The sequence below is a fragment of the Biomphalaria glabrata genome, chromosome 3, assembly GCF_947242115.1.
Source record: "Biomphalaria glabrata chromosome 3, xgBioGlab47.1, whole genome shotgun sequence".
NCBI lineage: Eukaryota > Metazoa > Mollusca > Gastropoda > Planorbidae > Biomphalaria > Biomphalaria glabrata.
Window position 1 is genome coordinate 44,588,007 of NC_074713.1, and position 16,806 is coordinate 44,604,812.

At 40.0% G+C, this 16,806-nt stretch overlaps 1 protein-coding gene across 2 annotated transcripts; it reads left to right on the forward strand.

The window, feature by feature from the left end:
- Window positions 1-1,605: 1,605 nt before the first annotated feature.
- Window positions 1,606-16,529, forward strand: LOC106050149 (uncharacterized). 2 transcript variants are annotated; one of them, XM_013205095.2, is made up of 3 exons: window positions 1,606-1,745; window positions 6,721-7,410; window positions 14,787-16,529. In XM_013205095.2, the coding sequence occupies exons 2-3, from the start codon at window positions 7,162-7,164 to the stop codon at window positions 14,961-14,963; spliced, it is 426 nt and encodes a 141-aa protein (XP_013060549.2). In that variant the 5' UTR covers window positions 1,606-1,745; window positions 6,721-7,161; the 3' UTR covers window positions 14,964-16,529. The 2 variants fall into 2 exon arrangements, with proteins under 2 accessions (XP_013060549.2, XP_013060548.2); XM_013205094.2 differs by having other exon boundaries at window positions 1,693-1,845.
- The last annotated feature ends 277 nt before the right edge of the window (window positions 16,530-16,806 follow it).

Here is a 16,806-nt window from a genome sequence, read left to right on the forward strand (position 1 = left end):
TAAAAAAATCTTTATCAATAGGCCTACTTTCTGAATGCGTGTTTTTTTTTTAAAGGGTGTTCCTGTACATGTATTGGGCCTAGACATATTTATTTTAGTTTAAGTCGACACCCACGCCAACACAGATTGACACTAAATGTTTAATCATTATCAGTAGGCCTACTTTCGGAATGCATTACCATTAACATTATTGCACATTAGTTAGATAATTAGATGGACCAGTGTTTCCCAAACTACGTTCTGAGGAGCCCCAGTGTTCCGCGAGGCCTGAATTGGTGTTCCACGAGCTACTGGAATAATTAACTAGTAGGTCACCACGTGAAGTAATCTCTCTATATCAAATACGCAAAGTGTTCCGCTAAATAATCAGAATGTGCAAAGTGTTCCTCTAAATACTCAGAAAGTGCGAAGTGTTTTGTTAAATACTCAGAATGTGCAAAGTGTTTTGTTAAATACTCAGAATGTTCAAAGTGTTCTGATAAATACTCAGAATGTGCAAAGTGTTTTGTTAAATACTCAGAATGTGCAAAGTGTTCCGTTAAATACTCAGAATGTGCAAAGTGTTCCGCTAAATACTCAGAATGTGCAAAGTGTTTTGTTAAATACTCAGAATGTGCAAAGTGTTTTGTTAAATACTCAGAATGTGCAAAGTGTTTTGTTAAATACTCAGAATGTGCAAAGTGTTTTGTTAAATACTCAGAATGTGCAAAGTGTTCCGTTAAATACTCAGAATGTGCAAAGTGTTCCGCTAAATACTCAGAATGTGCAAAGTGTTCCGCTAAATACTCAGAATGTGCAAAGTGTTTTGTTAAATACTCAGAATGTGCAAAGTGTTTTGTTAAATACTCAGAATGTGCAAAGTGTTCCGCTAAATACTCAGAATGTGCAAAGTGTTTTGTTAAATACTCAGAATGTGCAAAGTGTTTTGTTAAATACTCAGAATGTGCAAAGTGTTTTGTTAAATACTCAGAATGTGCAAAGTGTTTTGTTAAATACTCAGAATGTGCAAAGTGTTTTGTTAAATACTCAGAATGTGCAAAGTGTTTTGTTAAATACTCAGAATGTGCAAAGTGTTTTGTTAAATACTCAGAATGTGCAAAGTGTTTTGTTAAATACTCAGAATGTGAGATAGTTCTAATGTACGTTGTATGCGACAACTTGTAAAATATAAACTAAAATCATAAACCTATTAGACCTATGGACCTTTACCAGGCTTTTTGTATTGAGCACTTTTATTATACTAATCATATAATTGTAATTGTACCGGTTATTCTAGATAAATATTCATTTTGTTTTACATGTTTCGGAGGTTACTTTAAATTCTGGAGATTATTACATTCTAGTCCGAAGCTCCCGTAGGCAGGGTTGGAACCTGGGACCATGGAGACGACAGTTCAGAGCGCATGCCACAACACAGAATAAATTGCGTTCATATTTTAATATGTTCTCAGATTTGCATATTTTAAATGGTGCGTACATGCCGCGTCTATAGCCTTTTGTAGATTGAAGTAGATATAATAATGAAATTAAACTTAAAACTGGTATAGAAGTAAAGATTAGATTATAGTTTTTTTTTTAAAAAAGAATGGTTACATAATGTAGGCCAATATGCTTATAGCAACACGTGTGTACTTCGCATTACCAACAGTAAAGTGGCAACACGCTTACCGTTTCACGCCACCAGTTCTAGGTGACCTACTTTTTGTAGACACATAAAGCACACAACACAGTCTGTCTGTACACAGGTCAGTAGTGCACTATATAGATCTACATCTAGTATTAGGAATAGATTGTGGCAATCTTGTGTAATAAATAAATGATTTAGTTTACTTAAGATAATTAAAGGTAGGTATATTTACACTTTACAGATATACCTCTTTGATTTATTTATTTACTTAGGGATATTAGATTTATATTGTTATTATTCCTGTTTACCCTTTTGCGGTTTTGCATTATTGATAAATAAAGAACGCAGTATTTTCTAGATTTAAAAAAAAAAAAAAGATTTCATTTGTAACTACAGTGACAAGATCTAGTCAAGTATAGTCATATAGTTATTTATATAGGCCTAAATGTTTTGTTATAGGGCTTCGGGTAGTTACACTTTCTGAATTTTGCTTTAAAGTCATTTATAACAGTTATAATTTAAGGGACACCAATTTCACTGTTATTAAAATAACCTAAATTAACCTATATTTCCTCTTTTAAACATTTATTTTATTCAAAACAAGAAGGTCAAAATTATTTAAAGGAAAACTGCAGTTTGTGAGTATAGCTTGACTCAAGGCTATGAGTTTATATATAAAGCCACTGTGTGGTCTGGACCATTGTTGGGACTGTCACGCTTTACTGCACACTAGTCGCCATCAGCTTTTTACTTTGTTGGGAACTGATCGAAGTGACACTCATCTCTTCTGTCTTTGTCGCCTCCACTGACTACTTGTTGGTAGACATTAGTACCATGTATTGCTTCGAGTTAACCTTGAAATAGTTATTTTTATGTCAACAAAACATTGGCAGCGGTAACGATAGCAATAACATTAATGTCCCTTTTTTTTTCGTACTTTGTTCTAAATTGCGTTGAATTGAATATTTCTCTTGTGAATGTTTTAGTTAAGAACTTTTTTTTTTCCATAAATGGGTCACTTTTTGTGGACTCAACAACCAGGCATAAATTTATCTACTTTTTTTTTCTGTTGGAGATTGTCAGACACGGAGTCGAAACTATAAATAGCAATCCGTGTACAGAAAGTAGAATTGAAAGGGGAAGTAGACTAGTATAAATTATACAGATCTAATACTTTGTCTGCACATTTCAACACATTGGAAGAATATTTCTAACCTCATTCGCTGCTAGCAACAAGTATTGTGTATTATTTAGTAAAAAAAAACATAAAGACATGTATGCATATTTATTGTATTCTTTAATATTTAGTTAATAATAGTTACAGTCAATGTAGCGTCTTTGATATTGTTTATTTTGCTTTAAATCTCCCCCCCCCAGTCTTTTTTTTCCTCACGTTGAATTTCAAATTCTTTCCTCCACATAACTCTTTTATTCATTTTCTCTCTTACTGAATTTTATTGTCTAAAAAAAACGCAAAAGGAATGTGTATAAAAAAAAGGGAGCAGATGTTTTACAAAGCTTATATCGACTCACTCCTCTGTCTGTCTGTCTGTCTGTCTGTTACTTTTTAATGTAGAAATTCTCTCCTGGTGTTGCAGTTTTTACTGTCAATGTGCAGTGTGTGTTCTTTGGGATTAGACTGCATTGCACATTTGTTTTCAGTGCTTTCAGGCTAATGTCAAGCGGTTGTGGTTTCAATGAACAAAGATCAACTCGGGTGCCATTTTACCCCCATTGACATAGAGGAAAGAGGCTGGCAATGAGGCACCACATATGACCTTTGACTCTCTCCCTCCCTCTCTCTTTCCCTCCCTCTCTCCTTCCCTCCCTCTCTCCTTCCCTCCCTCTCTCCTTCCCTCCCTCTTTCTTCTTCCCTCCCTCTTTCTTCTTCCCTCCCTCTCTCTCTCTCCTTCCCTCCCCCTCTCTCTCCTTCCCTCCCTCTTTCTTCTTCCCTCCCTCTCTCTCTCCTTCCCTCCCTCTTTCTTCTTTCCTCCCTCTCTCTCTCTCCTTCCCTTCCTCTTTCTTCTTCCCTCCCTCTCTCTCTCTCCTTCCCTCTCTCTCTCTCTCCTTCCCTCCCTCTCTCTCCTTCCCTCCCTCTCTCTCTCCTTCCCTCCCTCTTTCTTCTTCCCTCCCTCTCTCTTCTTCCTTCCCTCTCTCTCTCCTTCCCTCCCTCTTTCTTCTTCCCTCCCTCTCTCTCTCCTTCCCTCCCCCTCTCTCTCCTTCCCTCCCTCTTTCTTCTTCCCTTCCTCTCTCTCCTTCCCTCCCTCTCCTTCCCCTCTCTCCTTCCCTCCCTCTTTCTTCTTCCCTCCCTCCCTCCCTCTCCTTCCCTCTCTCTCCTTCCCCTCTCTCCTTCCCTCCCTCTTTCTTCTTCCCTTCCTCTCCCTCCCTCCCTCTCCTTCCCTCTCTCTCCTTCCCTCCCTCTTTCTTCTTCCCTTCCTCTCCCTCCTTCCCTCCCTCTCCTTCCCCTCTCTCCTTCCCTCCCTCTCCTTCCCCTCTCTCCTTCCCTCCCTCTTTCTTCTTCCCTTCCTCTCCCTCCTTCCCTCCCTCTCCTTCCCTCCCTCTCCTTCCCCTCTCTCCTTCCCTCCCTCTCCTTCCCCTCTCTCCTTCCCTCTCTCTCCTTCCCCTCTCTCCTTCCCTCCCTCTTTCTTCTTCCCTTCCCCTCTCTCCTTCCCTCTCTCTCCTTCCCCTCTCTCCTTCCCTCCCTCTTTCTTCTTCCCTTCCTCTCCCTCCTTCCCTCTCTCTCCTTCCCTCCCTCTCCCTCCCCCTCTCTCTCTGCAAAGTGTTCTGTTCAGAAAAAAAAAAGTTTGGGAATCACTCTCCAGTACTTGAACATTTCGTACAAACTTGTCACGTGTTTAGGTGGTAACTGTATGTGTGTGTGTCTGTGTTATTCTACGACAAAAATTATAAGAAAATGGTTCTTTTTCTTTGTTTTACCCCCTGTGCCTTTTCTTACTCTCTACTCGCTTATAAATAGGCCACTTTCTATTTTCTTAATTATGACCTGATCTTGAACACGAGAAGACAATTTGTCCACTTCAAGAAAAAAAATGCATTGGAAAAAACGCAGATGATTGACGACGGACACATTATGTAAAACCCAGCTAATTGACAATGAACACATTATGTAAAAAAAAACCCAGCTAATTGACAATAAACACATTATGTAAAACCCAGCTAATTGACAATAAACACATTATGTAAAAAAAAACCCAGCTAATTGACAATAAACACATTATGTAAAACCCAGCAAATTGACAATAAACACATTATGTAAAAAAAACAGCTAATTGACGATATATATATAATGTAAAAACCCAGCTTATTGACTAAAAACATATTGAATTAAACACAGCTGATATGAGCGTCAGCGTGAAGCTTAAAGAAAAGCTGACATGGGGGAATTAAAAGAAATCGAGAAATTCGGTTTTCAGCGAGACAGATGCAGTGGCGTAGCTAGGGTGGGGAAGAAAGGGGAGAATTTGAAAATCCTCCGAGCCCCCACTTGAGAGAGGCCACCAATAAGTGCTTTTTACTATTAAAATTAAATATTACTCAAAATGCAGGGCCACAAAAGAGATCAAGCCCCCCCCCCCCCCCCAAAAGATGAAAAATTCCTAGCTGCGCCCCTGGATAGATGTAAGGATGGCATATTGACATCAGGATGTAAAGATGACCGATTTAGAATAGGTCTTTGAGATGATCGATTCGATTCGGAATAGGACTCGAAGATGATTTTGAACACGTATTCACATTCACTTGTATTATGTGCGGACGAATACCGAGTTTTAAATATCAGAAGAAATCGAATAGCAAACAATTGTCTGCGGTTGTAACGATATCATCTAGACTAGTCAACTTCAACAACTGTCGCTTTGAATTAGTTAACATTTACTTGGATATAAGCGTAGTGAAATTAAAAAAAAACAACACTTAATAACAATACACTGGTAGTTTCAATATATGCAGATTTCCGTGGTTGCCTACAGATGATCATTGTAGGCCCCCTAACGGATATACGCAGTGTTGCTGATTGCCGTGGTGGCCTACGGGTGATCATTGTAGGCCCCCTAACGGATATACGCAGTGTTGCTGATTGCCGTGGTGGCCTACGGGTGATCATTGTAGGCCCCCTAACGGATATACGCAGTGTTGCTGATTGCCGTGGTGGCCTACAGATGATCATTGTAGGCCCCCTAACGGATATACGCAGTATTGCAGATTGCCGTGGTGGCGTTCAGGTGATCATTGTAGGCCCCCTAACGGATATACGCAGTGTTGCAGATTGCCGTGGTGGCCTACAGGTGATCCTTGTGGCTGATATACGCAGTGTTGGACTGGCTAACAGAAAAATGTCCCCAAAGTTTGGCACACACAGTCAACAAAGAATGTCGGGCTTTGGTCATTCCAAACAATAACCATATATGTACCTTTTACAAAGTTTATAACAACTCACTTTGTCTGTCTTCTTCCTGTCTGGTAAAAAGTTTTTTTCTCCCACATCCATTCTCGGATCAAATTAAAACTGCACAATTATTCATTGGCGTAGACAAGACATGAATCAATTTTAAAAAAATATAATAAACCAATAAGTCAATTAATTATTGGTAATTAATTATTTTGTTTGATACCAGCAAGTGAAGTTAATCCTTCAGTACTCACAGATACGGTTTCGTCCCCTTGGATAAGTGAACACGTTATTTCTTCCACAATCATTCTCTGATCAGTTTGAAACTTTAAACAATTGTTTATTGTACCTAACAAAACATGAATCAATTATATATTAACCAATTAGTCAATTAATTTTGGTAAATAATTATTTTTGTTTGATATCGAATAAGGGTAATAGCTTCTACATTATTGAGAGATATGTTGTAAGTGCGAAATTCTTTCCCTTAGATAAGCTTTCCTTTTTTAAAGTTTTCTCAATATTTTGCTTGTTTTCTTTTACTTTCGTATAAAATTTTATTAGCGTTTTCCTCCCTCTCCACATTTTATTATTATTACCTTTGTTGAGCTCTGTAGATGCCAATACTTGAACATTTTGTACAAACTTTGTTCATTTTTCAAATGCGCCATGTTTATGTACACAGGTCACTATCTGGAACTTCGCCAAACAACTAGGTCACTTGGAGAACGATACACTGCTTAACAAGAGGAGATAATCTCTCATTATCGAAGGGTGATAATACGTGACGACCAGGAAAACACTCATCGAGTAAAACAATACCTCGGCCTGATGACCTTTTGGCTCCATCAGCTGTAAACCTGGATGTTCCTAGATTAGAATACATCAAGAAGAGATGAGTTCTGTTTAGTATCACCTACAAAATAACAATAACACCTGTCTCTACCCGTAACATCTGGGACATTTGCCTGCTGATATGTCTGTCTGTATTCTTAATTACGGCCATTTGTTCATTTACATTTTGTTTAACTCAAGAAGACAGTCATTTTCCCATTAGAGATGTGAGCGCCTAACCCAGCTCGCGGCCATATTGGATGAGACCTTAGAACAGAATAGCCTAAGCACCATGCCTAAATTACAGTCCGGTTGCCTGGGTTACAGAAGACGCCGTGACTCCGATTTTGAGGAGGTGGGGCCTGATGATGACGAGTCCTTTTTGGTTAGCAGGGATGAGCAAGATGGTGTGGATAACTGTTTCAGGCCTTTCACCTCTCAAAGGAATCGTGGGACTGAAAAGGATACAGCCAATGAACGAACGGATTTAACCGGAAGTCGACAGAGGCGTAAGCAGAAGCGTAAAAAGGCGAGAAAAGAGGTAAAATTGAAAAAAATAGTTTTAATTATTATTGTAACAATACTTCGGCATTTAATTTAGAGTCTAGATCAATTAGTAAATCTAATATGAATATAAATGAAAGAAAAAAAAAAGCTTTATTTGTACAGATATAACGATAGATTGAAGTTCCTCCTCTCCGCTGTACAAAAAAAATCCTTTCTTCAAGAACACTTTTAAAACAAGGTTACAAAAGAGTTTGTGTGGAAACACAAACTCAAAATCGGCCCCCGAAGTGGTCCACCCAGGCAGGCTTCAATATTTTCAGAAAGAACATCCAAATAAAATTATATCAAAGACAAATGAGAGATAAGAATGGAGAAAGAATGTTAACAGATCTTGTGTAGTGCGCCAACGGCCCCGCAGATCAAAGGATAGGTGTAAGTGAATGTAAAGTAAGAGGTGAACCTGGCCTAACTAGTTCCCCTCTTAGACCTTGTGGTCTATAGGGCAGATGATGTAAAGTTCATCTGTTTTTGTGGCCTACGGTTAGCGAGGGTGTCATGTAGCTAGCACAACGACCAACCGCCTATACTTTTTCCCAACTAATGTCAGGTACCCATTAGAGCTGAGTGGACTCAGAGGCGCCCAAAGATTCCAAAGTTGAAAATCCCAGTTCACCAGGATTCGAACCCGGGACCCCCGGTTCGGAAGCCAAGCGCTTTACCGCTCAGCCACCGCGCCTCCCCTGGCCTAACTGATGTCTTATAATTGATCTAATTGTTTTGCAAAGGCTCAATCTCTTATTCAAATCCTCAAAAAAAAAATACAAAAAAAAATTTCCGCAATAAAAAAAAAATGTTCAGAAAAATGGAATTTATAAGATTACTATTTGATTTAAATTAGGTCTAACTTATAATGCATACTAATTAGCTTTTTCTCTTTTAAAAAACTGCTTGCATAACTGATTTTAAAAATTAGATTTTTCGCTTTAAGAAAAAAAAAGTAGCCGTTGAATCAGAACTTTGAATGGTCTAAAATATTGTGATGTCGGATTTTCAATATCTTTTCTAGTTTACGAGATCTAAACGGGACGGACGGACAGACATTTCGCACTAAACTAATAGCGTCTTTTCCCCTTTCGGGGGCCGCTAAAAAGACTTTTAAAATTAAAAAAAAAATTTGCGACAAATTCAAAACCAGCTTTAGGATAGTTTAGTTGACACTATCAACTTCATTATTAGTCATGTCTTCGATTCCGAAGATGACTGCGATGTTTCACCTGACTACGCAAACCCAGCTGCGACCTGCATCATTTTCCACATCTGATGCTGACAAAGCCAATGTCAGATTCATTTTCTATATTGAAATGACAAAATGGCGCTGTTGATTTTTTTTTATATTTTGTTTTTATTTCTTTTTAAACTAAAATAAAATAATTTTGAACACAATTAATAGACTCTCATCTAGATGTACCAATTCAAAAATGAGTAAAAATCATTTTTAAGAAATCAATTCCTACTTTACATTATTTTCAAACTAGCCAAATATGTCCCGCGGCCTGCGGGCCTTAGTTTCGTTATTACCAATCTTCTGGATTGAATTTAGATCTATGTCATGCGCTGGTTTTGGTTATGACCGCCGCATTGAGGATGTGAACCTTTTCCGAAAGTCCTTTAAGGACAACTCGTGGTGGCCCAAGAAAAACTGGTCGTCCCACCCTCCGATATGTGGATGTAATCAAACGGGACCGTAAAGCAGTGGACATAGATGTTGACTACTAGAATTACACAGTCCTAGACCGCTCTATGTGGACATAGATGTTGACTACTGGAATTACACAGTCCTAGACCGCTCTATTGGAGAGAGATGGTGACTACTGGAATTACACAGTCCTAGACCGCTCTATGTGGAGAGAGATGGTGACTACTAGAATGACACAGTCCTAGACCGCTCTATGTGGAGAGAGATGTTGACTACTAGAATGACACAGTCCTAGACCGCTCTATGTGGAGAGAGATGTTGACTACTAGAATTACACAGTCCTAGACCGCTCTATGTGGAGAGAGATGGCGACTACTAGAATGACACAGTCCTAGACCGCTCTATGTGGAGAGAGATGGTGACTACTAGAATGACACAGTCCTAGACCGCTCTATGTGGAGAGAGATGTTGACTACTGGAAAGACACAGCCCTAGACCGCTCTATTGGAGAGAGATGTTGACTACTGGAAAGACACAGTCCTAGACCGCTCTATGTGGAGAGAGATGTTGACTACTGGAAAGACACAGTCCTAGACCGCTCTATGTGGAGAGAGATGTTGACTACTGGAAAGACACAGTCCTAGACCGCTCTATATGGAGAGAGATGTTGACTACTGGAAAGACACAGTCCTAGACCGCTCTATATGGAGAGAGATGTTGACTACTGGAAAGACACAGTCCTAGACCGCTCTATTGGAGAGAGATGTTGACTACTGGAAAGACACAGTCCTAGACCGCTCTATGTGGAGAGAGATGGTGACTACTAGAATGACACAGTCCTAGACCGCTCTATTGGAGAGAGATGTTGACTACTGGAAAGACACAGTCCTAGACCGCTCTATTGGAGAGAGATGTTGACTACTGGAAAGACACAGTCCTAGACCGCTCTATGTGGAGAGAGATGGTGACTACTAGAATGACTCAGTCCTAGACCGCTCTATTGGAGAGAGATGTTGACTACTGGAAAGACACAGTCCTAGACCGCTCTATGTGGAGAGAGATGGTGACTACTAGAATGACACAGTCCTAGACCGCTCTATTGGAGAGAGATGTTGACTACTGGAAAGACACAGTCCTAGACCGCTCTATTGGAGAGAGATGTTGACTACTGGAAAGACACAGTCCTAGACCGCTCTATGTGGAGAGAGATGGTGACTACTAGAATGACTCAGTCCTAGACCGCTCTATGTGGAGAGAGATGGTGACTACTAGAAAGACACAGTCCTAGACCGCTCTATGTGGAGAGAGATGGTGACTACTAGAAAGACACAGTCCTAGACCGCTCTATGTGGAGAGAGATGGTGACTACTAGAATGACACAGTCCTAGACCGCTCTATGTGGAGAGAGATGGTGACGAAGAAAACTGTGTAAAGCGAAAAAGTTTTGGTCTCAGTTCTGGAAGAAAAGCGTGCGTAACGAAAAATCGCTGGTTTCTCTATAGCCAAAGCGAACGGTAATGCCTCACTATATTAAATAAAGTAGCAAAACACTGAACCATAATTTTCAAATACAAAATCGATTAAAATACTCAGAAAGACACAAAGATAAAGGCACAAAACCTGGACCCTCTCACAGGAGAGGTGACTGTTGCCTTTCCAAGTGTATCGAAAAGTGAGCAACATACAAAAAGCCTTCAGGATAGAAGACTCATAAGTAAAGTAGCTATTATACATAAAACACTGAACCATAATCTTCAAATACAAAGACAAAATCGATTAAAATACTCAGAAAGACACAAAGATAAAGGCACACTCTTCGCTCCATATGCTAGGACAAATTTGTACAAATGCTCCTTCTTCCCTAGTGATATTAGAGCATGGAATAGGTTGCCTGATCCAGCCAGGAAACCAGTGACTTGGCAGAATTTAAGTCATTGGTTAACATGCATGACTAGATGCATGACGCGTATAACGCAATCATCTTCTTTTTTGATGTAACGTCTGTATTATATAAGATAAGATAAGGCTCTACACCACTCTACAATCGTGTGGGAAAAAACAAGATGAACCATAGTCGGATTTAAGGAGGCCAACAACCAGAGGCGTAGCTATGGTGTGGGGAGGGAGGGGAGAAAAGGAAAATCCACCCGGGTTCCCACTTGAGGAAGTCCCCCAAACGAGTGGGGAGTTTTTACATTAAATATTAAGCCCCCTGGGCCCCCAAATGGAGGTATTGTCCTTTGAAAAAAAAAAGTTTAATGTCTTTCTTTTTTACTATAACAAAAGTGCGAGTTAATATGTGGAATTGGAATGCAGATCTAGCTCTGTTGAGATCTAGGTGCTCCACACAGTAGGCTTAGATCTAGCTCTGTTGAGATCTATAGGTGCTCCACACAGTAGGCTTAGATCTAGCTCTGTTGAGATCTATAGGTGCTCCACACAGTAGGCTTAGATCTAGCTCTGTTGAGATCTATAGGTGCTCCACACAGTAGGCTTAGATCTAGCTCTGTTGAGATCTAGGTGCTCCACACAGTAGGCTTAGATCTAGCTCTGTTGAGATCTAGGTGCTCCACACAGTAGGCTTAGATCTAGCTCTGTTGAGATCGAAGCAGGACGTTTTGGCGCCGCCGTTTTGGCGACGCCGTTTTGGCCCCGCCGTTTTGGCGCGAAGGTCGTTTTGGCGCCAGCCGTTTTGGCGACGGGACGTTTTGGCGCGATATACATTATGTACGTTTATTGTATTATTTCTTTTAAAAGAATTATTCATATCTATGTTTTGCATGAGTGTTTGTGTTAAGACATATTTTTCACGTATTAAATGTAAATGTGTGTTTGCGTTTTGGCTTGTGTATGTGTGTTTATTAAGAGGCACACTTTTATTTTCAAAAAAGTTTATTAAGATATTACTTTAAAATTTTAAAAAAAAATTTAAAAAAAATGAAACGATGATAGACTAAAAATTGATGCAATTATTTGTTTACATTAACATTGGTTTATTTAATGACTTTGGTATGTAGACTTTGGGCCGCTCTCGGAATTAAAGATTAAGGATTATAAATTCGCACCTAGGGATGTCAAGTGGAGTGCTAGAAACAGATTATCGTCTTACGCGTGAGAGAGGGGAGGGGTGGAGGAAAGAGTATATACAAGGAGTGAAATGTGAGCAGAAGAGAGGGGGCGGGATAGGTGTCAAATGTAATGACCATTCCCAAGGAGATGATCGCCAGACGCATGACGCCAACGACCAGTGCTCGGTGCTGGTCTTGTCTTCATTTGTTTAACTCTACCTGCGTCAATGCAAGATGTGTCACCCAAATCACCCCTACCCAATTTCTCAAAATATATCTTTTCAAAGTATCTTAGTGTCGTGAATTTGTTTCTATCTATTGTCGCCCAGAGTGTTTGTTTATATTGGTGGATTCACGTTAGAGTTTGTACTGACCACATTCCGAGTCTTGATCTTTACTATGTGTGGAGTTATTGTCGTCATTCAGCGTAATAGAGCGTTAGATGTTTTGTTATATTACAGTGTGAGACTTAGCTAATTCGTATATTACACTAATGTCAAATAAAAAACTAAATCTTTTGGAAAGAAATCCAAAAATGTCATCCAGTGCGATTAGCAGAACTCACATATAGCATGTCATAACCATTCAGGAATCTGACTTATTATAAGCCTATATTCATGAAATAAGCAAAACCTTTATAATTAAAAAAAAAAAAATTCGCTGAACGGTGTTAGAATTCATACTATACATACAATATTATGGTAGAGTGAAATTAACATTATTATAAAAGTTACGTGCTTTTTAAATTATCGTCAAATGATATCTCGCGCCAAAACGTCCCGTCGCCAAAACGGCTCGCGCCAAAACGTCCCGTCGCCAAAACGGCGGCGCCAAAACGGCGGCGCCAAAACGTCACGTACCGGTTGAGATCTAGGTGCTCCACACAGTAGGCTTAGATCTAGCTCTGTTGAGATCTAGGTGCTCCACACAGTAGGCTTAGATCTAGCTCTGTTGAGATCTATAGGTGCTCCACACAGTAGGCTTAGATCTAGCTCTGTTGAGATCTATGTGCTCCACACAGTAGGCTTAGATCTAGCTCTGTTGAGATCTATAGGTGCTCCACACAGTAGGCTTAGATCTAGCTCTGTTGAGATCTATAGGTGCTCCACACAGTAGGCTTAGATCTAGCTCTGTTGAGATCTATAGGTGCTCCACACAGTAGGCTTAGATCTAGCTCTGTTGAGATCTAGGTGCTCCACACAGTAGGCTTAGATCTAGCTCTGTTGAGATCTAGGTGCTCCACACAGTAGGCTTAGATCTAGCTCTGTTGAGATCTATAGGTGCTCCACACAGTAGGCTTAGATCTAGCTCTGTTGAGATCTATAGGTGCTCCACACAGTAGGCTTAGATCTAGCTCTGTTGAGATCTAGGTGCTCCACACAGTAGGCTTAGATCTAGCTCTGTTGAGATCTAGGTGCTCCACACAGTAGGCTTAGATCTAGCTCTGTTGAGATCTAGGTGCTCCACACAATAGGCTTAGATCTAGCTCTGTTGAGATCTAGGTGCTCCACACAATAGGCTTAGATCTAGCTCTGTTGAGATCTAGGTGCTCCACACAATAGGCTTAGATCTAGCTCTGTTGAGATCTAGGTGCTCCACACAATAGGCTTAGATCTAGCTCTTTTGAGATCTAGGTGCTCCACACAATAGGCTTAGATCTAGCTCTGTTGAGATCTATAGGTGCTCCACACAGTAGGCTTAGATCTAGCTCTGTTGAGATCTAGGTGCTCCACACAGTAGGCTTAGATCTAGCTCTGTTGAGATCTATAGGTGCTCCACACAGTAGGCTTAGATCTAGCTCTGTTGAGATCTAGGTGCTCCACACAGTAGGCTTAGATCTAGCTCTGTTGAGATCTAGGTGCTCCACACAGTAGGCTTAGATCTAGCTCTGTTGAGATCTAGGTGCTCCACACAATAGGCTTAGATCTAGCTCTGTTGAGATCTAGGTGCTCCACACAATAGGCTTAGATCTAGCTCTGTTGAGATCTAGGTGCTCCACACAATAGGCTTAGATCTAGCTCTGTTGAGATCTAGGTGCTCCACACAATAGGCTTAGATCTAGCTCTTTTGAGATCTAGGTGCTCCACACAATAGGCTTAGATCTAGCTCTTTTGAGATCTAGGTGCTCCACACTATAGGCTTAGATCTAGCTCTTTTGAGATCTAGGTGCTCCACACAGTAGGCATAGATCTAGCAGTATTCTAGCTCATATGTTATCTATCTTATAAAATACAGACGTTAGGTGTTAGGCCTACTTCAAAAAAGAAGATGATTACGTCCTACGCGTCATGCATGTTAACCAATGACTTAATATCTGCCAAGTCATTGGTTTTCCTGGCTGGCTCAGGCAATCCATTCCATGCTCTAATAGCACTAGGAGCATTTGTACAAAGTTGTCCTAGCTCTGTTGAAATCTAGGTGCTCCACAGCCACACAATAGACAATATAGGCATAGACTAGGTATGATCTATGTGGCTTCTCATATTACTGTAGCGTGCCACCTGAAGTACAGTTTTAACCCTTAAGGCGCGTGTGGTAGTTTAGCCTCCATTGTTTGTGTACTAATTGTAAGGGCTATAAATCTATTTATAGTCTTTTTCTTTTTAAATTTATGTAGATCTAGTAAATGTTTTCTTTGCCTTACAGATGCGTAAGAGAGTAGGCCACGCGATCCATTCCTCCTGGAAGTGGTTCAAGAGAGGTGTTGTGGCATTGTCTCCGGCCATGACCTCCATGTTGATGTTCGCGCCATCTCCCGCCAACCTGATCCAAGCGACAGTGGCAGCCAAGCGTGAAGGCAACAACAAGCCCACGTTTCTCTAGCAGACGTGATCTTGTCTATAACAGTGACCTTCAAATATGTTTCTGTAAAAAAAAAAAAGACATTTTTTTGTTTACATTGCAATATTTTATATCGATGTAGTTGTATAAATGGGACCAATGAAATTCATGTATATATATACACATTAGTGTGAGTCTCGTTGTACCATAACTGATAATGTAAACTTTTTTTTTAACGAATTAAAACATATAAACAGAGAAAAAGAAACTTTTGTTATGTTACATAAAGATATAGGCCTTGTCAGTTTGTCATCGATTTTATTAACGCGAAGAACGTTTTCCTTTCTGGTAACTTCTTTGGTTGTTTTGTTGTCTCTGTAAGCATGGCAGACAAATTAAAATAAGGCCGAGAATTGAAATATTGAAATAATAATAATGTTCATATTACTCCAATGCATTATACTTTTAGTTTAAGTCTATCAACGTATGGGATGGGTTGCCTGAGCCAGACAGGAAAACCAGTGACTTGGCAGAATTTAGGTCATTGGTTAACATGCATGACTAGATGCATGACGCGTAGGAGGTAATCATCTTCTTTTTTGAAGTGACGTCTGTATTCTATAAGATAAGATAAGATCAATGTGGAAATGGGGGCAGCCAGAAATAGCCTACATTTAGAGACAGCGAGGAACAGATTGATTCTGCTTTAGAAACGGTATGCACCTAGCCATCTATTCATTGTTAGGCTAAGCCTAGGTCAGCGAAAAAAAGAATGGTGCAAAAATGCGGAAATGCTTGATGGCGGCCTAATTGTGTGGTATACACTCATTGGCGTAGCTAGGGTGGGGATCCAAATTCGAAAACCCCCCCCTCCATCGGAGGGTCCCCCAAATGATTGTCGGAAATTTGTTTTCACATTAAATTACGCCAAATATTTCATCTCATGATGTCGAATGTCAAAATGCAGGGGCTCCTAAAGAGGTCAAGCCCCCCCCCCAACCCCAAACCCCTAGCTACGCCACTGCATACACTGAACCCTGCCAGCAGTCATCCCTTGTGGTCCTGAAAGAGGTTTGGGCTAAGATGGTGTCTTCATTTCTAAAATAAATTTAAAAAAGGGTCTGAAACCTTACAAGTCAAATTGGTCAATTTACTAACCAAAAAAAAGCAAAAAAAAAAAAAAAAAAAACGTTGGGAGCACTGGAAAATGAGTCAGGGAAGGGCGTCTTCTTCAGAAGTGTCCAAACAATAGCGCACTAAGAGAATGGAAATTATTTTAGACCAAGACCTAACATATCTTGAGACAAAAACACAAGCCATACGTATTACAAAGTAGAACGCTTTGGCGACACACGTTTCGGCGTCAAATATTGTAGATATAAAGTAATATCTATACTATGTTAGATAGCTAGTTTAGTTAGTTGGGTGGCGCACTTTAATGTACTGACAGTGAACGGATATTTTAGAATGACGACATAGACTTTGGGGTTAGAGGTTAAGATTGACTAATAGAAATCAGTTACTGCGAGACTCTGAGGAGATAACATCGTTTTATAGTGACAGACTAGACTGTGGCCCATTCTGTAATAAACGTTTGTTTGAAGTTCATCTTGAGTCAACTTGGTCATTGAGTCTGTGATACCTGTTATTGTTGTTGCACATGTTATGTACCGAACTTGCAACCATAATACACTCAACAAGGTACGCATGCATCTAGGATAAATAATCATCTTTAGAAATACTTCAGTTAGCCTACATTTGATCACACATGCATCCGTTACAGTGGCGTAGTAATATCGGATCTTCTGAGCAAGTGGCTGTGCGTAGACTCTCTTGATGACGAAAAAGGGGTGAAAAGTTAACTTATTATTAGCTGTGACAGCGG

Coding starts and splice junctions, on each gene's coding strand:
- LOC106050149 (XM_013205095.2), top strand. CDS start 7,162: ATGCCTAAATTACAGTCCGGTTGCCTGGGTTACAGAAGACGCCGTGAC. Junction 7,411..14,786: donor GTAAAAAGGCGAGAAAAGAG/GTAAAATTGAAA, acceptor TTTGCCTTACAG/ATGCGTAAGAGAGTAGGCCA.